This window comes from Grampus griseus, assembly GCF_964374135.1.
Source record: "Grampus griseus genome assembly, chromosome: 2".
NCBI classification, from domain to species: Eukaryota; Metazoa; Chordata; class Mammalia; order Artiodactyla; family Delphinidae; genus Grampus; species Grampus griseus.
This window is the reverse complement of record NC_139018.1, coordinates 74,261,097-74,284,802: the sequence shown is the minus strand read 5'-3', so window position 1 is coordinate 74,284,802 and position 23,706 is coordinate 74,261,097. Positions and strand designations below refer to the sequence as shown.

At 39.3% G+C, this 23,706-nt stretch overlaps 1 protein-coding gene across 1 annotated transcript; it reads left to right on the top strand.

Annotated features, from left to right (window-relative positions):
- Positions 1 to 3,045: 3,045 nt before the first annotated feature.
- Positions 3,046 to 23,392, top strand: RNF212B (ring finger protein 212B; the record flags this gene model as incomplete). The annotated part of the gene is made up of 14 exons (XM_082648042.1): positions 3,046 to 3,157; positions 5,015 to 5,067; positions 5,572 to 5,646; positions 10,483 to 10,598; positions 11,627 to 11,687; positions 12,407 to 12,435; positions 13,550 to 13,596; positions 13,818 to 13,860; positions 14,019 to 14,079; positions 14,721 to 14,769; positions 20,366 to 20,405; positions 20,702 to 20,802; positions 21,502 to 21,563; positions 23,327 to 23,392. The coding sequence occupies exons 1-14, from the start codon at positions 3,058 to 3,060 to the stop codon at positions 23,390 to 23,392; spliced, it is 903 nt and encodes a 300-aa protein (XP_082504168.1). The 5' UTR covers positions 3,046 to 3,057.
- Positions 23,393 to 23,706: the final 314 nt, after the last annotated feature.

Sequence of the window (23,706 nt, the reverse complement as noted above, 5' to 3'; positions counted from 1 at the left end):
GTAGGGAAGGGTGTCTTCAATACTTTTTTTTTTGGCTGTGTCACACAGCATCCAGGGATAGGGGATCTTATTTCCCTGACCAGGGATGGAACCTGTGTGCCGGCCATGGAAGCACACAGTCCTAACCGCTGGACTGCCAGGGAATTCAATACTTCAATACTTTTTAAAAGGTAAAGGAGTTCTGAGACCAAGACGCTTGAGAACCATTACTTAGCAGCTTCCTCAGGAAAAGCTCATGTTCAGATTTTTTTGTCAGCAGGCTTTACACCTGAACACAGCATAAGGGGATATAAAATTCTTGGATCATATTTTCTTTTTGAGAACCTTGAAAATGCAGTTTCATTGTTTCTAGCATAAAATGATGCTGTAAAGAATTCTGACGCCAGTCGAATTTCCTTTTCCTTATAAATGACTAGGACTTTTTGTCTGGATGCTCAAAGGGGTTTTTCCTTATCTTTAAAGACTAATAGTTTTACTAGAAAGTGTTTTGGTTTAAACTGTTCTGGGTCAGTTTTATCCTATACACTGTAGGCCTTTGCGATATGTAGACTTAAGTCTTATTTCAGGAAAATTTTCTCAAAATTTTGTTTTAAATATTTGTTCTGATACATTGCTCTGGTTTTCCTTGTGGGGATAAATGTGTGTGCTTGTTCTCTATATCTATCACTTTCTCTTGAAAACTTTTATCTTCCTTTTTAGAAAAACCATTCTCCTTTCAGCCCTTAAATGTGCTTTTTTTATTTCTGAAAAAAGTTAAAAAAATTTTTTCCTGAGACTGGTTAGTTCTCATTTAATATGCGACTGTTCTCTACCCGTATCACTTTTTAGCTTTTCTATTTCTGATTTATGCTTTTCTTTCAAATCATCTATTATTTTATTTCCCTTAAAAATATTAGGTTAAAAAAAAGAGAGAAGAAAAAATGCTAAGTTAAAGTTTTCATCTGCTTTGTGACCACATTTTTCTAGTGTGTTACTGTCTGCTTGAACATTATTAAGTTTATTTTCACCTTGTTTCCATAGCATGTATGGGATTAGATCATATTTCTTATTTGTTCCCAATCTTAAATGAGGTAGATTTTCCCGGACTATTAAGAAAACGCAGTCTTGCCTCTCGGCCCCGCCCACGCCTCGCGCATGCTCTGGACCCCGCCCACTCCTGGGCCCCGCCCACGCCTCTCACACAGCGTCGCCGGCCACGCCCAGCCTCTTGCCTCTCGACGGTGCCAGGCTTGCTGTATATTTTCCCGCCATTTCCAGCTTTTCTTGAGAACTGATTGATTTCGGTGAGATCCGAGGCCTTTTGGGATCACTGCGGCCAAACAGGTAGGGCATGTAGTTAAAAAAGAGCTACTGCGGGCTTCCCTGGTGGCGCAGTGGTTGACAGTCCGCCTGCCGATGCAGGGGACATCCCCGGTCCGGGAAGATCCCACATGCCGCGGAGCGGCTGGGCCCGTGAGCCATGGCCGCTGAGCCTGCGCGTCCAGAGCCTGTGCTCCGCAACGGGAGAGGCCACAACAGTGAGAGGCCCGCGTACCGCAAAAAAAAAAAAAAAAGAGTTACTCGTAAATCTGAGACTCTGCTTAATCTCCATCACCCCTAGAAATCAGACGAGGCTTGCCCTCACAAATCCTGTTAACGGCCCTTCTTCTAAAGGGTTCATTTGGTCAACGCATTTGATTAAAATCGTTCTTGCTTCCCCTAAACAAAGCAGGGCATATATTACTGTGACCTTTTCAGTAGTTCTTTAGACTCACTTTCTGGTAGAAGTTAGTGTATCTGTGAGCAACAAATAGGTATCTGAAGCTCATGCCTCTGTGTAATGTCTTTGCATTGAAACATTTATTCAGTAAGTTTTTATCGTGAATCTTGCCCTTATGTGAGAAAAATATTACAGTGTGGCACAAACCAGCCAATATTCTTTGAGCAAATGTCTCCATAAACTACTTTAAAACTTTTTTAAAGAAAAGACTTAAAAAAAAAGAAGACTTCAGTGGGGAAAAATTTTACCTTCTGTTTTGATTTTTTCCCCCAATTTAATTTTAAATGAAATTAAACTAATATATATTACATTCTTGTAGTATATTCATGAAATTAAGCGTAAATCTATTAAATGTGTGAACTAATTACAGCTCTATGTTTCAGCTCTGTATTTTTTTTTTTTTTTTTTTTGCCGTACACGGACCTCTCACTGTTGTGGCCTCTCCCGTTGCGGAGCACAGGCTCTGGACGCGCAGGCCCAGCGGCCATGGCTCACGGGCCCAGCTGCTCCGCGGCATGTGGGATCTTCCCGGACCGGGGCACGAACCCGTGTCCCCTGCATCGGCAGGCGGACTGTCAACCACTGCGCCACCAGGGAAGCCCTCAGCTCTGTATATTTTATGTCAGTTTCTTCATTTAAAACCTTACATTTCAGTGAATATCAGATACATCTTTTGAAAAATGATGGGATTGGAAAAAATGTTAAATGATTTTCAAGATCGCTTCCAGATCTATGATTCTGAGTTTCTATGGAGTAGAAGGAAATGTGAAAAGCTCAGACATCATGCATAAATAATGTTTCCATTAGATAAAATATGTCCCAAATGGCTAATATGTGATCTTGTATATTTGGTCCACTACCTTCTCCTTGCTCCATCTTGCTGTATCACAGGAAACTATTAGGAAAGAAATAGATTTTTTTTTAGGATTGTTTTTTCTAATTACAAATTAGTGCCTGAATTAATCCAGAAAATTTAGAAAACAAAAAAAGTGTAAAGGCAACACACACACACACACATACACATACACATGATCTCACCATTCAAAAAAAAATCGTCATTGTCCTATTACTCTTCTAAATATGTATAATTTTTCTCTTTAGAAAATGGCATAGCATAGTCTGCAGTCTGCTTTTTTTACTTCAGAGGTATATGTACTTCCTCACATCCAATTAAAATACCCACAATAATATGCCCACATCCCAATAAGTTAGCAGAAACTAAGCAAACATTGTTAAGTAGATTTTGGAACAGCTATAATTATGTTATGCCCCAGGTTATTCTCTTTCTCTGCTGCAGAATGGATTGGTTTCACTGCAACCTGTGTTTCCGAAAAGATGGGGCCCATTTCTTTGTCACCAGCTGTGGCCATATTTTCTGTAAAAAGTGTTTGACTCTGGGTGAGTGATTTAACTGTTTTCACATTCAGGCAAAAATGTTTTTAACCTAGAAATAATGATTAACCATTTCTCTGTGTAACTTGGAATAAAAATCACTTAGTAGGCCGAAGGTGGTGTGGGTATAATAGGAAACTGTTGATTATGAAAATCGGAGGAATCCATTAAAAGGAATGATTTAGCAAATGGACTATCTATTACTTGAACATCAAAAGGTGCTTGTCAGTGTTCTGAAGCCTGTGGCAGAGAAAGCCACAAGGTTATCAGACTGATTAGAGGAAAGAGAAAAAATAAAAATAATGAATAGAAATTGGGAAAGTGGTTGATAACAAGAGCTATTTCTAATGGGAAGTAGTATAATCTGTGAAATCAATTTAATTAGAAATGTTGACGATGGTGATAGTGGTGGGTGATACCTTTGTGGTTTAAAAAGTTTTTTCATGTGTACCAGTTTTATGTATCCTCACCACAATCCCAGGAGGTAATTATTAGTAGACCCATTTTACAAATGAGGAGCTGGTTCAAATAGGTGATTTGACCAAGTTCTTGCAGCTGTTAAGTCTTAGAAGAGACAAATTTAAGGTGTGTCTTTTTTTTCTTAATGCTAAAATACTTACAAGGTATGTATTATATTCTGTAGGTATGTATTCTGGGTAGTAGGTCCAGAAGAGGGACTTAAGATGTTTTGATCAGGGAAAATTTCCTAGAAGAGGTGTTGTTTCAATAGAGTTTTGAGTAATAAACTGGAGTCTGCCAAGTGAATTAGGCAGGGAAGATCATTCTGGTTTAAGAGAACAGCATGTGTAAAGGAATACAACATCATTAAACTTAGTACAGGGAAGTACATGTGGTTGGGATTGGTAGAGCATAAAAGAATAAAGTAAGAAATGGTGAGAGATGAGGCTAGAGTGGTAGGTAGTGGCCATATGATGGAAGGCTCTATATACCAGGCTAAAGAACCTGAACTTTATCCTGCAGGTGATGGAGAGCTGTGGAAGTTTCTTTGTCTTGTCTTTTTCTTAAATAGAAGAATGATTTGCACTTGCTAGCTCACTCTGATAATAATATGGAAGGAAGACGGGGAAAAACTTCATCCCCAAGGAAAGAAGAGTCAGGTTAGGTAGCCTCTGGAGAAGCTTTTTCTCTATGTGAATCTCATGACCCTTTAAAGTTATCTGCTAATGTAACAAAGCTATTACTATGGTAACAGCAGCTCACTTTGGAGCAGTTTGTCTCGGTGAAGCATATGTCATGTGACGTTTTCTCCGGACATGGCATTTATCTTAATCAATAACCAGCACCACCACTAAAATTTTAACTTCACAGGAAGATTAGTAATTTTAATTTCCACATCTTTCAGATTGGGTTAATTAGAGAATGAGAGTAGGAGAGCTTCAAAACAATATCCAGGAATATTAGCAAGGTGAGAACAAGGCAGGAATAATTGGAGAGTTTCTTATGGTGCCTAATGTGTGCCTACTGTCTGGTAGATAGAATAAAAAATAATAACTTAAAGTTGAGATCTTTGGTACTCTTCCCAGACTCTAGTAAATGTACACTCCTGTACTCCTGCTGGGAGGCTACTGTCCCTCACCTGCAGAAGAAAACTGAGAATTTATAAAAAGGGAGATGGGTAGAGGTACAGTGTGAAAGCCTTACTTCTCATCAACATACAAGTTTGGAAACACTGATTTCGAGAATGGAGCTCAAGTCGATGTCCTTTTATAGCACAATGACATTTTGAATTCAGTAAGAACCCTCTTTTCATTAGCTAGCCTACTTGACTGTTATCATGTACTTTAGGAAAATCTTACCTCATGCCCATGAGAACCAAACATTTTTTTCCCCTTTCCCCGCTAGATAAATGTGCTGTTTGTGGAACTGCCTGCAAGTATCTGGCTCTTTCTGATAATGTAAGTTTTTCCTCCCCGTCACAAACAATCTTATCCCATTCCTGGTGTGTAGGAACTATACAAAGAATACAGTGGCTAAGAACTGAAATTTTGGGGGAATTCCCTGGTGGTCCAGTGGTTAGGACTTGGGGCTTTCACCGTGGGGGCCTAGGTTCAACCTCTGGTCAGGGAACTAAGATCCTGCAAGCCACGTGGCATGGCCAAAAAAAAAAACTGAAATTTTTTTTTAAAAAAAGGAACAAACAAAACGTGTAGATAGCAATTGAAAAAAAAAGGAGGTAAACTAGAGATAAAAGAATTATTTGTGGATTTGTGACTGCTGTCACAGAAGCATGAGGTAAGAAGGATTAGGATATGTAGTCTACATCTCCTAGCGCAATAGTGATCGCCCTTTTAGCACAGTGAAATAATACCTGGTTGCTTTAGAAAGGGTGCTATGTCTTTAACCATATTTGCCTGTATTTTATTTCATTCCATTGTGGATGTGTCTTACTCTCTTCATAGCTGAAACCTCAGGAGAAGATGTACTTCAAAAGCCCTGTGGAGACAGCTTTGCAGTATTTTAGTCACATCTCTCAGGTATGAGAAATAAAAGTGAAGAAAACCTGATTTTCCAGGCAAGTTATAAATGCATCTTATTTCTTTTCCAGAGGTTCTCTTTAAACTGCATTCATATATTTGTATACAATGGGGAGAAATTGGCTGCCCTGTTTGCTTTCTTCCCTGATGATACAAATCTCAACAGTTAACTTTTTACTCACCCAGAATCTGTGATAGGCTGTAAAAACTACTATGTAGCTGACATCTTGCCTTGTGGTTCCTAGTTCTATTTAGTAATTTTTGAGGATAAAAAAGGTTCTAGAGAGCTTTGTCTTCTTTCTTCGCACATTTAATGAATCTTCTAAAAATTGCTTTGAATATACAGGCCTGACCCTGCAAACAATGGATTTAGTAGCCAAACTTTCAAGCTTTTGCTTATAGACCTAAGTTCAAAAACGGATTTCTTGTTCTCCACTCTTATTTTTCAATAACCTGTCTTAGCAACACATATATATTTAATTCTTCAGTTAGTATTTATAATAGGTTGCCTGAATTTTGGAAGATATTTTTCTTTTCCTGATGCATGATATGTTGTCATGCCATTGACTTGGTCAGGAGCAATAGAATTGTGGAAGGAAGTGAAGAGGAGACAGGACAACCATTTGAGAAAGTTCCCAAATTCTAAAAACTTTGGTTTTTCCTTTCCACTCTCCAGTTCTCCACCAAGATCATTTCATAGCCTCATGGGATTGCTATCTGGGCACATTTCTTGAGATTTTATCACTATTTTTCTTCTCTAGTCTCCTCGTTCTTACGAGAATATTTTTTTATTAAATGTGAAGATGGTCCTTTGTCATGTTTGGCTGAAGACAGTAGGTTTAATTTTTCTTTGGTGTCTCCCCCTCAATCCTGACTCTGGAGATAGAGGAAGGGAAATTAAAGCTTTCACTGCATCCTGCTTTTAGCTGCTTGGGTGAACCGTCATATTTGAGATACTATTTAACATTATGGGGAGATAAAATCCAGCTGAGACTCAAGGAGAAATGTAAACAAGGTCACATGAACAAGAGAAAGAGCAGAGCTTTGGTTAATAACTAAACCAAGGGTTAGTTAATGATCAGGAGAGAAATTATATGTAGTCTGAATTCTACCCTGCCTAATCATGGGACCAAATACACATGGTCAAGTAATCAAGATAAAATACATGAAAAGGGTCAGTTAATCATCACTGTAGTGAAGTGCCCGTTTGGTGAAGTCAGCAATGTCTGAAAATGTGTTTTCCCAATCTGTGAAGTTGAATAACTGATCCAAGTAATGTCTAGATTGTCTCGTTCAGGCTTCTGCTCATATTTTTCTTCCTCAGTCAGACCTTTACTGACTCTCATATCTCAAATAGCAGCCCCAAGTCTACTTCTTACCCTGCTTTATTTTTCATCATAGGTCTTATCTCTAACATTATATAATTTATTTATTGTCTGAATCCTGCACTGCTTTCCCTTAGCATAATGTGTTCAAGGTTTATCCATGTTGTAGAATGTATTAGAACTTCATTAGTACTTTATTCCTTTTTATGACCAAATAATAATCCATTATATAGCTGGATATACGTTTCACGTATTCATTCATCCATTGAGGGACATTTAGGTTATTTCCACTTTTTGGCTATTATGAATAATGCTGCTATGAGTATTTGTATACAAGTTTTTGTGTGGACATATATTCATTTCTCTTGGATATATACATAGGAATTAGATCACTGGATCAAATGGTAACTCTATGTTTAACTTTTGGAACTGCCAGACTGTTTTCCCAAGTGCTTGCACATTTTACATTTTTACCAGCAGTGTATGAGGGTTTTGATTTCTCCATATCCTCACCAACACTTGTTTTATCTGTCTTTTTTTAATAATAATCATCCTAGTGGTGTGAAGTGCTATCTCGGTGTGGGTTTGATTTGCATTTCTCTGATGATTAATGTTGTTGAGCATCTTCTCATGTGCTTATTGGCTATTTGTTTGTCATCTTTAAAGTAATATCTATTCAAATCCTTTGCCCATTTTTAAGTCGGATTGTCTTTTTATTAGTTGTAAGAGTTCTTTATATATTCTAGGTACAAGTCCTTCACCACATATGTGATTTGCAAACATTTTCTCCCATTTTGTTGGGCCCATCCACTTTAAAATTAAGAAGAAGTAACATAAATGTCCATTAAGTAAAAACAAATAGGAAGAACAGACAACATCAAGCATCAAATAGAGTAGGAAATAAAGAGAGAGAAGAGGTTGAGAGAAAGAGAGGGAAAGATATAGGTTCACAAAGAAAGACAAATTCAGAGCAAAAGGCACAAATGAAAATACAGAGGGACTTCCCTGGTGGGCCAGTGGTTAAGGCTCTGCGCTCCCAATACAGGGGGCATGGGTTTGATCCCTGCTTGGGGAACGAAGATCCCACATGCCATATGGCGCAGCCAAAAAAAAAGAAAAAGATAAACAAAAATACAGAGAAAGACTTTTTTAAAAAATGAATTTATTTATTTATTTTGGGCTGCATTGGGTCTTCGTTGCTGCACGCGGGCTTTCTCTAGTTGTGGTGAACAGGAGCTACTCTTGGTTGTGGTGTGCGGGCTTCTCATTGCAGTGGCTTCTCTTGTTGTGGAACACGAGCTCTAGGCATGCGGGCTTCAGTAGTTGTGGCTCTCGGGCTGTAGAGCTCAGGCTCAGTAGCTGTGGCGCACAGACTTAGTTGCTCCGCGGCATGGGGGATCTTCCCCAACCAGGGCTCGAACCTGTGTCCCCTGCATTGGCAGGCTGATTTTTAACCACTACGTCACCAGGGAAGCCCAAGAAAGACTTTCATAAATTTAATGTTGGGACTGACAAACTTTTTCTTGAAAGGTTAGTAAATATTTTAGGTTTTGCAGGCTATGCAACCTCTGTTGCAGCTACTCAACTCTGCTGCTGTAGCACAGAACAACAGCCACAGGCAATCTGTAAACAAATGGGTATGACTGTATTCCAGTAAAACTTTATTTACAAATACAGGCAGCTGGCCCTGATCATTAGGTGGCTGACTGGGAAATCATATGTTTTGCTAACATACTTAAATAACTACCATATAAATCGTTTGAGTAAAATCAGGTCAAGACCTGATCTCATAAATAGATCAGATCAGTTTCCCATCCCTCACTTGAATTTAAAGACTGAACAGCTGAGATAATCAATGGTGCCTTTGAAGAAAGGTTTTATTTAGTTGAAGATTATTTTACCTGAAAAGAAAAAGTTTATCTGTCAGTTTTTAAGACTTCTGAAACAGTGTAGCTGAGTTCTTTATCACTACTGAGCAGGTCGAGGAACCTTAAGCCCCAGTGTGAGAGGCTTTGATCACAAACTGCAACCCAAAACTTAACTCCCTGGCTGTGCCACGTGGCTTGTAGGATCTTAGTTCCCCGACGAGGGATCGAACCTGTGCCCCCTGCAGTGGAAGCGTGGAGTCTTAACCACTGGACCACCAGGGAAGTCCCCTTTCTTTTGATAAGGAAGCATTTTTAGGATTCTTTTTTGCTCAAATCTCTTTGAGCACCAAAGTAGTTTTGGCACGTAGGTTAGTAGGTCTCTTGGCTATATATTGTATCTATCCATAGTATCTATTGCTCGCCAACCCTTTGCCATTTTAGATAACTCCCAGGATTGAGTGCCTTTTTTCTGCTTCTGCATTGTTCAAATTTTCTAAAATGAATATGTTTTACTTTTATTGAAAACAAGAATAAATTTTAAAAAATAGATTACAGTGAATTCTTATCTGTGTAGAATTAGTTTAGTTTGCTTTTGAGTAGAAAGGAAAGAGTGTAGAGACTATATAAATTCGGAAGTAGAATTCTTTAGGAAGGTGGCAAAAGCAACTTGCAAATTAAATGAGAACAAAAAGTTTATGACAAAAGTACCAGATCTAGGAAGGACCTAAGAAAAAGGTTTACGGTGTGAGTAGGGAGGAAACAAACGAGACCTGAATACTGCTGTGTATTCAAAAGTAGAACCTGACAAAGCTAAAATACTTTCCACATATTAACTTTTGATCTGATTCAGTAATTCCATGATAGGCACATCAGTATATCAAATGGTAAATTAAAGCAAAAGATAAAATTATTTACCCATGGCCAGAAATAAAATTCAGGAATAGGTAAATCTCCTTCTGTGCCTCTTTGCCCTTTACTGTAGCAACATAAACAGCCTACAAGTGTCTATGTGTGAGTATCTTAGGGAAAGTAAATTGGTTACCAGTGCTCTGTAGAGCTAGGAATGTGGAAGCTGAGTCCAAGCTAATAGTAAACAAGTAAGGTCAGAACCAGTTCTAAGCTTGGAAACATTTTTTTGGTTGTCACTTCTTGCTCAAGATGAATGGTTATATATATATATATATATTTTTTTTTTTTTCTTTTTTCGTTACGCGGGCCTCTCACTGTTGTGGCCTCTCCCGTTGCGGAGCACAGGCTCCGGACGCGCAGGCTCAGCGGCCAAGGCTCACGGGGCCCAGCCGCTCCGCGGCATGTGGGATCTTCCCGGACCGGGGCACGAACCTGTGTCCCCTGCATCGGCAGGCGGACTCTTAACCACTGCGCCACCAGGGAAGCCCGAATGGTTATATTTTTAAAGAGTCATTCTATGTCAGAATGTTCTCATTAAGATATTAGGAAGGCACTTTTCTGGAAATGAAAAGCTTTGGCTTTCCCTAGTTTTGGGGAATCATGAATTAGGTCAGATGCTCCAGAAGAAAATGATCAGTAATAGAGTATGAATTGATGGGTTTCCATTTGTTGCTACAAGTAAGGGGAAAGGAGTTATGGGGGTTGTATGTCAAAGGTCTGTTTTTCCCTAGTAGGTGTGGAGTTTCCAGAAGAAGCAAACAGATCTCCTCATCGCCTTTTATAAGCATAGAATTACCAAGTTAGAAGCAGCCACGCAGGAGGCACAGCAAACACTGACTAACCAGGACAAGTAAGTGACGAATGAAATCACCAGAGAGCCTTTTTCTTCTCATAGAAGCTGTAGCCCTTATTTCCTTATGGTTCCAAAGCCTAAAAATTGCTCCATGTGTGTTTATGTTTGTCTTGGTTAAGTCAGGTACAGAATTTTTGGTCTCTCAATCTCCATTTTATTTTTCTCTTTCTTCCCTCAAGGGACCTTCCCTACTTTATAGCTTTCCCCTTTTACTTCCATCTGTCGAAAACTACTTCAGAGAAATCGGACATGACTTTTTCACAGTAATAATGATGGAAGATTTAAAATGTTACCTCTAGGAGGGTGTGTTTTGGTTCTTTTTTTTTTTTTTTTGGCTGCGTTGGGTCTTTGTTGCTGCACGCAGGCTTTCTCTAGTTGCAGCAAGCGGGGGCTACTCTTCATTGTGGTGTTGGGGCTTCTCATTGCGGTGGCTTCTTTTGTTGCAGAGCATGGGCTCTAGGCGCGCAGGCTTCAGTAGTTGCAGCACATGGGCCCTAGAGCACACGGGCTTCAGTAGCTGTGGCACATGGGCTCAGTAGTTGTGGCTCATGGGCTCTAGAGTGCAGGTTCAGTAGTTGTGGCGCACGGGCTTAGTTGCTCCACAGCATGTGGGATCTTCCCAGACCAGGGATTGAACCCATGTCCCCTGCATTGGCAGGCAGATTCTTAACCACTGCACCACCAGGGAAGTCCATGTTCTTTTGGAAATCTTAAGCTAAAAGATGGAATCCCTGATGGAAATTTTCAGACAGCAGCAGGCCAGGGGAAAATGTGTGGAGAGGAAATGCAGTTCTGTGTAAACTTCTGAAATCGTACCAAGTGACTGTTTATTTTGTCCACCTGATTCTTCTCACCACCAAAACCCTGCCATTGCCCCCCTGAATCACCAGATCTCTGACAGAAATACCTTGTATAGTGGCAAGTATCTCTCCGGAAGCATTAACTAGATGTTGATAATAAAAATCAGGTTTTTTATCCCACTGACCTGCTGGAGCTGATTGTTTCTTTTTCCATCTTTTGCCTAGAGAGCTGTCAGTCTTAAGGAAAGAGAATGGAGAACTGAAGAAATTGCTAGCCATCCTAAAGGTGAATGAAATAGATTTTCCATACTATTATTTTCTCTCTTACTTGGCCCATCTATCTAGCTGACTGAATAGAATTAGTGTTTCCTAACCTTTTTCACATCATGGCTGGTAATATTGATAACATTTGTACAGCAAGCACACTGTAGTAAATGGACGAGGCCACAGAAGACCTTGGAGGGATGAAAGGACAAAATCTAGCACAGTGGTAACCTATTCTCGAATATCAGGGAGTCCATGCCATAACACATGGGAAGCTCTCTTATAGAAGAGATATCTGTGGTAACTTAAAATTTGTCTTCAAGAATCCCAAGGCACCTCAGGACCTTTCCTGTCCCTCAAACTCTATTTCCTGGACATTTGTCTCTTCCCAAGATTGTCCTTTGTGTTTATATAATGTTCCTTTTGATCTTACTCTTGTAACTCTTCTAGCACATTGTAATCCTGTCATTTTCCTTGCTCTCCCCATAGACTCTCTATATTTCCCCACATGTATCAGTCTACAGGATTCCCAATGTGTTTTTGTGAAGAGGAACTAAAATTTTCTCCCCCCAAAGCTAATAATTTTCTGAGGAAACACTCACTGTTGCTGTTTTTTCTTCTATTGGGCATCTTAGTAACCACAACTAGAGGACATTGCAGCTTAGCTATCTGACAAGTAAGATCCATTGATTGGGACCATTGAGCTACAGCTTCCTTCACTCCCATTTTTTTCACCTACAGGAATCTCCAAGTTGGTACCAAGGAAGCAGGTCAGTTTTATCAGGCCCCATACCATCCCTCTTTGAAAATTTCTATCCTTTCCTTTTTTTTTTTTTTTTTAATTGGAGTATAGTTGCTTTACAATGTTGTGTTAGTTTCTGCTGTACAGCAAAGTGAATTCTATCCTTTCTTGGCACTTGGCTGTAGCTCCTGTGTGGGCTCTGCGGTGGAGGGAATGGTTTATGAATTCATTTTTCACTTCTCCAAAAAAGAGCTCCTTACTGAAAAGTGCTGAACTAAAATCTTGGATGAATGCTCACCCTTGACCGTCACCTTATGAAATCCTATTCACCCCTCAAAATTGAACTCATGTGTCATTTCCTCTGTCAGCACTTTATTAGGCAGAGTTAGATGTTCTATTATTCATTTATTCAATAAATATTCATTAAGTACTTACTGTTTGTGAAGCACTGTGTTAGGTGTTGGGTGTACATCACCGATTATTCTAATTGTAAATGTCTGTACCCTACCAGTTATTATATATTTTTAATATCAGCTCTGCATTGGTGGATTAAAAAGACATGGCCCCTGACTCACAGAAGCTAAAGTATAGTGTTCTATCATACTTCCATACTTCTGACATACCCATTATAACACTTATGTTGCTCTTTTTCTTTTTGTCTCTCCCACTAGCCTGTGAGCCTCTCAAAAATAGGAACCATATTCTAGTTATCTTTGTAAGTTCAGGATCTAAGACTTATGAGCACTAAATAAATGTCTGTGGGTAGATGGAAGAGGGGATGGAGGGAGTGAGGGAATGGCAGATGTATGAATGGATGGACAGATGGATAGATATATGTAAAGTTGAGAGTACCTGGTAAGGCACTATGGGAAGGAAGAAAGAAGGACTTCAGAACTTCTATTATGGGCAATAGAGAAGTGGAGAAGATTTCGTTTAGGGAATTGGAGAGCCAAGGAGTCCCATATGGAAAGCTTGCCTCTGTATTTTGGGCTGATACCTGTAATACATGATTAGTAAGCAATTTGTGCTCAGAGAGAAGGCTGTTATTTCTGTAAATAATGACCTGATTGATCCTCTAAGGTGGCACTAAGTTCTGCTTAGAGAAAATAGAGCTGCCTTTCTTTTTTTTTTTTTCCTTGCAGGTCAACCACACCTCGACCAGTGGGCATTACTTCTCCATCACAGTCAGGTAGAGACCATGTTTTGCCCAAATATCTGTGTGAGATGAGTAAATATCCTTATCCCATATGGAAGATGGTTTCCTCTCAGAAAGTATAATGTGATTTTCCGAATCTTATGTATGATATGAAAAGGCCATACTCCTGGACACTCACTTGCAACATGTAGGCTAGGCAAGGCAGGGCACACCATTGATGGCAACTTTTCATTCTGCATTTTATTCCCTTTCAGTTACTCCACGACCCAGTTCTCAGCATAGCAGCCAAGTGGTCAGGTGAGTAGAAAGCTACACAGCAGCATTAGAACTGTTGGCAAAAGATCAAGATGAAAGAAATGCCTAGATACGGCTGAGACAGGGACTGAGGAGACTTTATGTCTGTGTAAAAGTTTAATACCAGGTTTGTTTTTTCCTTTTTGTTTTGCCTTATACAGTCGGTCCTCCTCAGTGGAATCTATCCTTTATAGAGGGGCTGGCTTTAGTAACTTGGGACAGGTAAGAAATATTCACATTATCTTTTCAGATTGAGACTTCTAATGCTAAATGAAAGCCAAGATTAAAGCAAGAATATTAAACTTATATTGATTTTGGCATGAATTATCTGATGCCATGCCTGGACTCTCTTTCAGCAATTCAGACCTGATGTTAGAAGCTGACCTAATTCATGACTCGGAATGAATAGGGGTGAAAATAGTGGACTGCATTAACAGTGTCCATCATGTTCATTTTGGAAGGAATAAAGTGTGGATCCTTCCTGGAGTCACGTACCCACTCTGGGAGAAAAACATACACTTCAGTGTATAGCCATAGCATGAAATATGGAAGCCAGAGAATCGGGATATATATATATATATATATTTATTTATTTATTTATTTATTTATTTTATTATTATTATTATTTTTTTGGCGGTACGTGGGCCTCTCACTGTTGTGGCCTCTCCTGTTGCGGAGCACAGGCTCCGGACACACAGGCTCAGCGGTCATGGTTCACGGGCCTAGTCGCTCCGCGGCATGTGGGATCCTCCCGGACCGGGGCAGGAACCCGTGTCCCCTGCATCGGCAGGCGGACTCTCAACCACTGCGCCACCAGGGAAGCCCCGGGATATATTTATTAATGTTTATTATTTGTCCCTCAGGGAGCCAGAGCGCTGCAGGGAAGGAGCACTCCAAGAGACTCTTTTACTGGTGAGAGGGGCAGTGTAGGGGAAGGAGTCAGAAGCCAACACATTCTGAGCAGATACCAGCAGATTTCTGGTTTTCTGTGCATAATATAATGCCATTTTACTTTTTCTCCAGAAGGTGGTTCCAGGTATCCAGATACAACTTTTCAAGTAATGATATTTCTGTTCTCAAACTGATAAGGGGAAAATTGAAACTTGAGTATTAGAAAGTCATTGAAACCCTCTGGTTAGGAGACTGGAGAGTAACTTTTAAAATAATTGACCTGGATTTTAATTGCCACAAGATGGCAGTAGAAGTTAGATCTAAAAGAAAGATTAACTAGATGCCAATTATGTTAGCCTGAAGGGTGTCTGGCTTCTTCACTGTGTATCAAACACAAAAATATTCCAGTGAAGAAATATTTTGGTTCCACCTACGTAATTTCTTGTCTCTTTCCCCTTAGAACTATTACTGTTATTACTGTTTTTCAAGGCATTAGTCAGTCCATAGAGTATACTTGGAGAGGATTTCCCTTTCTTTCCCAAGAGGCAGTTTTGAAATTCACAGATCTCTTCCTGGATAACCATTTTTGAAATTCACCAAATAGCCTCCCTCCAGTTCTTTCATCTTCACCCCTTTGAAAAACTAGGTGCTCTAGCCAATTTATTTCTGTCAGGTTAGTAGTAATACTCTCTTTTATTTCTGATTTTAGTTATTTGGGGCTTTCTTCTTTTTTCTTGGACAGCCTGGCTAAAGATTAGTCCAATTTTTTAACAGTTCTAAAAAGGAAGTTTATTTTTAAAAAATTTTTAAATTAAAGTATAGTTGATTTACAATATCATCTAAGTTTCAGGTGTACGGCACAGCAATTGAGATACATATATATATATATATATATATATATATATATATATATATGTACCATCTTCCAGAAAAAAAGCGAATGAACTTTTTGGCCAACCCAATACAGACATATACATACATATGTATGTATATTTATATAACTGAATCTATATATACATATATTTTTTCAGATTCTTTTCCCTTATAAGTTATTATATAATATTGAGTATAGTTTCCTGTGCTATACAGTAGGTCCTTGTTGGTTATCTGGGGTTTTTTTAAATTTATTTATTTTTGGCTGCGCTAGGTCTTCGTTGCTGCACGCGGGCTTTCTCTGGTTGTGGTGAGCAGGGGCTACTCTTCGTTGTGGTGCTCTCATTGCGGTAGCTTTTCTTGTTGTGGAGCACGGGTTCCAGGTGTGCAGGCTTCAGTAGTTGTGGCACGTGGGCTCAGTAGTTGTGGCTTGCGGGCTGTAGAGCGCAGGCTCAGTAGCTGTGGTGTGCGGGCTTAGTTGCTCTGCGGCATGTGGGATCTTCCCAGACCAGGGCTCGAACCCATGTCCACTGCACTGGCAGGCGGATTCTTAACCACTGCACCACCAGGGTTATCTATTTTATACATAGTAGTATGTATGTGTTAATCCCAGCCTCCAGATTTATCCTGCCCCTCACCCCACAGGATTAGTCAATTTTGTTTATCATTTCAAAGAACCAACTTTTAGTTTTCTTGATTTTTCTCTATTATTTTTCTATTCTCTATTTCATTTTTTTCTGCCCTAATCATTTTCTTTCCATCTGCTTTTGGGTTTAGTTCTCCTCGTTTCTTAAAGTGGACAGTAGCATTATTGACTTGAGATCTGCTTTTTTAATATAGACCTTTACAGTTATAAATTTCACTCTGAGCACTGCTTTCACTGCATCCTTTTAAGTTTTAGTATGTTGTGTTTTTGTTTTCATTCATCTCAAAGTATTTTCTAACTTCTGTGATTTTCTTTTCTTTGACCCATTAGTTACTTAGCAGTGTTGATTATCCACATAATTGTTAATTTCCCAAATTTCCTCCTGTTAATTGATTTTAATTTCATTTCATTGTTGTTGAACAACATACTTTGTATGGTTTAGATCCTTTTAAATTTATAGCCTAAAACATTGTCTATCCTGGGGAAAGTTCCCTGTACACTTGAAAAGAATGTGTATTCTGCTGTTGTTGGGTGGAGTGTTCTATAGATATCTGTTAGATTTAGTTGGTATATAGTGCCATTTAAATCTTCTGTTTTCTTGCTGATCTTCTGTCTTGCTGTTTTATCCATTATTGAAAGTGGGGTATTGAAAGCTCTATTATTGTTGAATTATCTATTTTTCTCTTCAATTCTGTCAGTTTTTGCTTCATGTATTTTAGGACTTTGTTTTTAAGTGCATATATAAGTGTTATATCTTCTTGATGGGTTGACCCTTTTATCATTTTGACCTTTGTCTCTAGTAACAATGTCGTCTTAAAGTGCATTTGTCTGATATTACCCATTCCAGCTCTCTTTTGTTTACTGTTTGCGTGGAATATCTTTTTCCATCCTTTTACTTTAAACCTATATGTGTCTTTGAATTTACAGTGAGTCTTTCATAGATGATGTATAGTTGGATCTTTTTTCACCATTTGGCCAGTTTCTGCCTTTTAATTGGAGAGTTTAATACATTTACATTTAACGTAATTATTAATAAGGAAAGACTGCTTCTGCCATTTTGCTATTTGTTTTCTATGTGTCTTTTTTTTTTTTTTTTTTTTGCCACACCACACAGCATGTGGGATTTTAGTTCCCCGACCAGGGATTGAACCTGTGCCCCCTACAGTGGAAGCGTGGATTCTTAACCACTGGACCACCAGGGAAGTCCCTGTTTTCTATATGTCTTATGTATGTTTTGTTCCTCACTTCCTCCATTTTTGCTGTCTTTTGTGTTAAACAGCTATTTTCTAGTGTACCATTTTACTTTCTCTCTTGTTTCTTTCACTGTATTTTTTGTTATTTTCTTAGGGATCAACATCATAATTAACATCATAATTTATAACAATTTAGTTCAGATTATACCAAACTTAATTTCAACAGTGTACAAAAGCTTTTCTCCTATATAGTTCCATTCCCCTCTCCATTCTATTGTGCTGTTATTATATAGATTATATCTTTAAAAATTGTGTTCTCCTCAACATAAATTTATAATTATGTTTTATGCAGTTGTCTTTTAAATCAGATAGGAGGAAGTTACAAAAATACACTTATACTTTTATGTTTATCAATGTAGTTATCTTTACCAGTGATCTTTATTATTTCTTCATGTAGATTTGAGTTACTGTCCAGTGTCCTATCACTTAAGCTTGAAGGACTCTCTTTAGTATTTCTTGTAAAGCAGGTTTGGTAGTGATGAATTCTCTTAATTTTGACACTCATCTGGGAGTGTCTTAATTTCTCCTTCATTTTTGAAGGATAGTTTTGCTGGATTTAAAATTTTTGATTGACAGTCTTTCAGCATTTTGAATACATTATCCTCCTATATTCTGGCCTCCATGGTTTCTGAGGAGAAATCAGTGCCAATTTTATTGAGAATCCCTTTCATGTGATGAATGGCTTCTCTCTTGCTGCTTTCAAGTTTCTTTTTTTGCCTTTAGCTTTCAACAGTTTATGATGAGTCTAGGTGCGGATCTCTTTGATTTCTCCTCTTTGGGATTTGTTGAGCTTCTTGGATGTATAGATTAATGTTTTCATCTAATTTGGGAAGTTGTCAGCCATTATTTCTTCAGATAATTCTTTCTGCCCTTGGTCCTCTCTGTTCTCCTTCTGGAACTCCCATTTTGCACATGCTGGTGTGCTTGATGGTATTCCACCAAGGTCTTTGAGGCTTTGTTCATTTTTCTTCATTCCTTTTTCTTTCTCTTCTTCATACTGGATAATCTCAATTGATTTATTTTCAAGTTTGCTGCTTCTTTTTTCTGACAGCTCATATCTCTAGTGAAGTTTACATTTTAGTTATTGTACTTTTCAATTCCAGAACTTATATTTGCTTCTTTTTAATATAATATTTCTTTATTAGTGTTCTCTATTTGATGAGACCATTCTCATACTGTTGTTTAGTGCTTTAGACATGGTTTCCTTTAGCTAACTGAACATGTTTAAAATAGCTGATTTAGGGACTTCCTTGGCAGTCCAGTGGTTAAGACTGTGCTTCCACTGCAGGGGATATGGGTTCGATCCCTGTTCGGGGAACTAGGATCCCGCATGCCTGTCAACGTGGCCAAAAAAAAAAAAAAAGAACCGCTGGTTTAAAGTCTTTGTCTTTAAAATCCAATGTATCTGAGCTTCCTCAAGGACAGTTTCTATTGCTTGTGCTTTTTTCCTTTACATAGATCATACTTTCTTGTTTCTTTCATGCCTCATAATTTTTTGTTGAAAACTGGACAGCTAAATAATATAGCATGGCAACTCTAAGAATCAGATACTTCCTCCCTTCCCAAGGTTTGTTGTTGTTGCTGTTTGTCATTGTTTGTTTAGTGACTTTCTAAAACTGATTCTGTAAAATCTGTATTCTTTCTCGTGTGGCCACCGAAGTGTCTCTTTGGTTAGCTTAGTGTTCAGCTAATGATTGGACAGAGCTTTCCTTAAACACCTAGTACCAATAAATCCCTCAGTGTTTGCTGAGGGACTGTGTGTTGGGGTGTACCTTCAACATGCAGCTGACGACTGTGCCTTAGCCTTCACTTTCTGCTTGTATGACCTCAAGGTAGTCCCAAGGTGAGAGCTTAGAGCCTTTTCAATCTTTACTGAGCATGCACACAGCCCTGTGCATGCACATGGCCTAGATTCCCAAGAACTTGTTCCTTTTCAAAATCCCGGTGGACAGGTCATTCCACAGCTTTTCCTTTTATGCTTTTTGGTTAGCCTATTGTTTGCCCCAACTGATATTCACCTCCTCAGGCAGGCTAAACAAGTGCCTCTAATTATTTGCAATAAACACTCCTGGGGAAAAAGCTTTTCACACTTGGTGAACTCTTAAGCTCCAAGTCCTGGTAAGTTTGGCTCCAAGTCAGGTCAAATAAAGAAAGCCTTGCAAGTGAAGTCTTCCAGTGAACAACTAGGCAGGTCAAGTATGACAATTCTCTGGGAATGAGGTTTTGAAAGAGCTCCAACCCCATTCCATCCCCTATGATGACTGCCAAACTGTTGATTTTCAAGGCTACCATGGAGCTGGAGAGGGAGAAATGGGAATAGGGCAAGTTAAAATGTCACAAAGCTCACTGTTCTTACTCACATTCAGCTATTTTTCTGGAATAAACATTCCCCAGATTGCTAAAAGCCCTTTGTTAATTTCCAGAATTCTGAAGAAGTTGATTCTGACAATTTTTGCCAGTTTTCTCATTCCTTTTATGGAGAGAATCTGTGGAGGTCCTTACTCTACATTTTTACTGCTGTCACTCCCAGCCAATTTAAAGACCCTTTGTCTTTAGCCATTCTTTCTGATAATCTTCACCTTAGAGGGGAAACCAAGGCACAGATACATTAGAACGCATCAAGGCAGTGATGGATCCTTGCCCATAAACTCATGAAAGGGCGAGGAAAGCACCTTTATGATCCACTGCTAGGTGACTTGTGGGCTTTTTCACTTGCCATTAGCCCCCAAGTCTAACATATATACCAAAATCTTTGATCCCCTGTTCCTTTGCCCTGGCCCCCAGAATACCTGGGTCTCTTCTTGGTTCATGAATTATCTCATAGGCTCATCTTTATGCTTTTCAGAAACCCCTTCACCAGCTTCCACTCACAGCCTATCTTATAGGTAAGTAATACTGCTTCCTTTCACTTGAGATCTGTTCCCACTGACATTCTGCCAGCAGCCCTGTGGTTACTTCTCCACTGGCCTATACCACTGAAGCTTATAATCTACCTTGTAAACAAAAGAGAAGGTTGAACAGTACTGTGTCTAATATACATCTGAATTACTTAATTGTATTCTGAGTTGCAAGCAGGGGATTCATTTCCTCTCTGGTTTAAATGTATAGGCTCTTCCTTTACACATGGTTTTTACTTTAACCTTTCCTTTTCTCTACTGATGCTTTTATTTCCCTTCCTTAGACCTTCATCTGCCTCCTCCGGACAGGGGATTTTTTCTTTCAGACCATCCCTAAGTGGTGGGGATTCAGGTCAAATAGGAGTCCTCACCCCCAATAATTCAGGTAAGTTAAATAACATTCCCAAAGGAGTGGAGCTTCAACCATTGACATATACACTAAAATGAAGATTTTCAAGGTGCAAAGAAGTTGAGATTTTTACACCCCAGCCCCTGAAAAAAGCACTGTCTCAAGTTTGACTCCTTAATATTCTTTAAGAGTTACCCCATTTCCTTCACAGTTAAGGCAGGCTTTGGATTGTGCCTAAATATCACTCATCCTGTCACCAGGAATAGAGTTCTGCTCTTTAGCCAGAAGGTTGGCCTGTAGAATTAAACTGGCTTTTTGTTTGTTTCTTTTGAGATCCCTATGTTGCAGCACTGCTGGGAGCTTAGTGCTGAATGAGAATGATAAAACCAGCATCCTTTATTCTCCTCATGTTTTCCCAAAAGGTACCTCTGCTACCAGTCCTTGTGATAAGGGGCTGTCATCTTTCATAGCTCACCAAAATCTTTATATTGTCTCTACATCTTTCTACTCATAGTTAAACTCAAATCTCAGACCTCTGTGTCACCACCCCATCCTCACAGTAAAAGAATGGACTTTATATTATAACCCACCTCTTGAATTGCTGAGCTAACAGTCTTTTCCCTTCTGAGTAGTGTACTGCAGATTAAGAACCACTTATTTATCCTGATGCATAAATAACAATACTGAGAAACTGCCCCAGGTAGTTATCTTTCACTATTTAATTCCATCCTCCAGGTCAGAGGGAGAGCAGAACCACACTAGAGGGTCTTCCTGGTTTCCAGCTACCAGCCCTACAGGTGAGCCCTGGCCAGTCTAACTGGTCTGCTCATGAAAAACTCACACAGTTAGGCCTGCACACTTAATGCCTCATTCTGGTCTCTTGTTAAGGTGATAGAATGTAACCAGTGGAGAATGACGTGGTTTCAAGTGTGGTAACCACAGGTACACAGTTTTCCAGAGTGGTGTCACTCTGATAATATGACTGTCAGATTACCTTCCTGGTTTGGGGTTTAAAAATTAGGTCACAGGGCTTCCCTGGTGGCGCAGTGGTTGAGAGTCCGCCTACCGATGCAGGGGACACGGGTTCGTGCCCCGGTCCGGGAGGATCCCACATGCCGCGGAGCAGCTGCGCCCGTGAACCATGGCCGCTGAGCCTGCGCGTCCGGAGCCTGCGCTCCACAGCGGGAGAGGCCACAACGGTGAGAGGCCCGCGTACAGCAAAAAAAAAAAAAAAAAAAAAATTCGGTCACATAGTAATGAAAGGTTTTAAACTGAGAGGTCTTGGCCAGGGTGAACTAAGGATGTGGACACAAATGACATTCCCAAGAGTTTCACAGAAAGGGGTTTTCAATGGAATATATATTTTGGATAGAGGTACTGCTTGAACTAGGAAAAACCATTTTCATTTCTCCAAAGAGCAACAGCAGAATAATGTTTTGTAAATTTATGAGACTATGATTCTGATCCAGAAAACAAGAGGAAAAGGGCATGGGAACGAGAAGAGAGGTTTGTAAGGAGCTCTATTAAATGAAAAGTCCAGTCTTGCCTTTTAAGTTCACTTTTACACCTTGGGTTTTGAGGATATTTAGGCCAAGCTCCTGGTGACCTACTAAGGTAGGTAAATATTTTGCTCTCATGTTCCAAAATTCCCTTTATTTTCATCAGCAAGGAATTAGGGTCTAAGCCTTAACAGACAACGCTGGGGAAATAACATCCCTCTAAGACCCTCGTAAATCGAGGGATTAATCTACAGGTGAAAAAAAGACTTAAGACACATAAACCATCTGCAAATAAATGGCCTCCAGTTGGATCTTGATTGGAACAAACTGTAAAAACCATTTATGAGACAGTTGAGGAAAACTGAATACTTAGTGGACATTTTATATTAAGGAATTGTTAATAGTGTTTTTTTTGTAGGCATGATGCTATTGTGGTTATGTTTTTAAAAATAGTCTTTATCTTTTAGAGATGCATACTAAAATACTTATGGATAGAAAATTAAATGATTGTCTGAATTTTGCTTTAGCTTAATCTAGTGGAAAGGGGCAGTGTGAGAAAGTAGAAATGAAAGAAAATTGGCCATGAGTTAATTGTTGAAGTTGGGTGATGAGTACATATGAGTACATTATACTACTGTTTTTGTATTTTTTGAAAATTTCCATAATAAAGTTAGAAAAAGAGTTATTGAAGAAAGTACCACTTCCCCAGAGGCCTAAGAACTCTGCCTCCCTGGTAATCATCTCTGGGTATGGTAGTCATGTTCCAGGCTTCCCAAAACTGTTTGATTTTCAAATATTCGGCTTTATCACCATAAACCACGGAAATGCTCCAGTTTCATAAGTAGCAACAAAGCCTTTGTCACATTAGATGTATCAAATCTTAGTTTGGAAAAGTTAGTTTTCATGAAAGGGAGAAAACTATGGGGAAGCAACAGCAGCGGTTTACTGTCACGATAAACTTCATATAATGACTTGAGAGGGCCTTACTTGCCCTTTTTGTTACAAACACTCGCCCTTTTTGTTACAAACACCCTTAACTGCCTTTCTGTCCTGTGCTGCAGAATCTCTACCAACAGAGGCAGATGGGATTAGCCAGGGGGAGAGAAGCATGGAACACTCCCAGATAGACCATTTTCAAGATCTGATCTATACATACTGCTGAAGGACGGACGGTAGCATCTCATACTCATTTAGGTGTGATGGCCTTGGAAAATGTACCCCTACCTTGTTTCCTGGTTTCACTCTGTACCTTCTCTCTCTCAATCTTAACCCTATACACCCTGTATTACTTCCTATGAAAATGATCAGGTCAGAGCTTCAGGAAGATGTTTATATCTCTCCCACAAGATACAGATAGCTCCCTTATTTCCTGCAACTTGAAACAAGGTTATAAAAACAATTCTTGGCATCATTGGGGGTGGGGTGGGTGGGGTGATATACT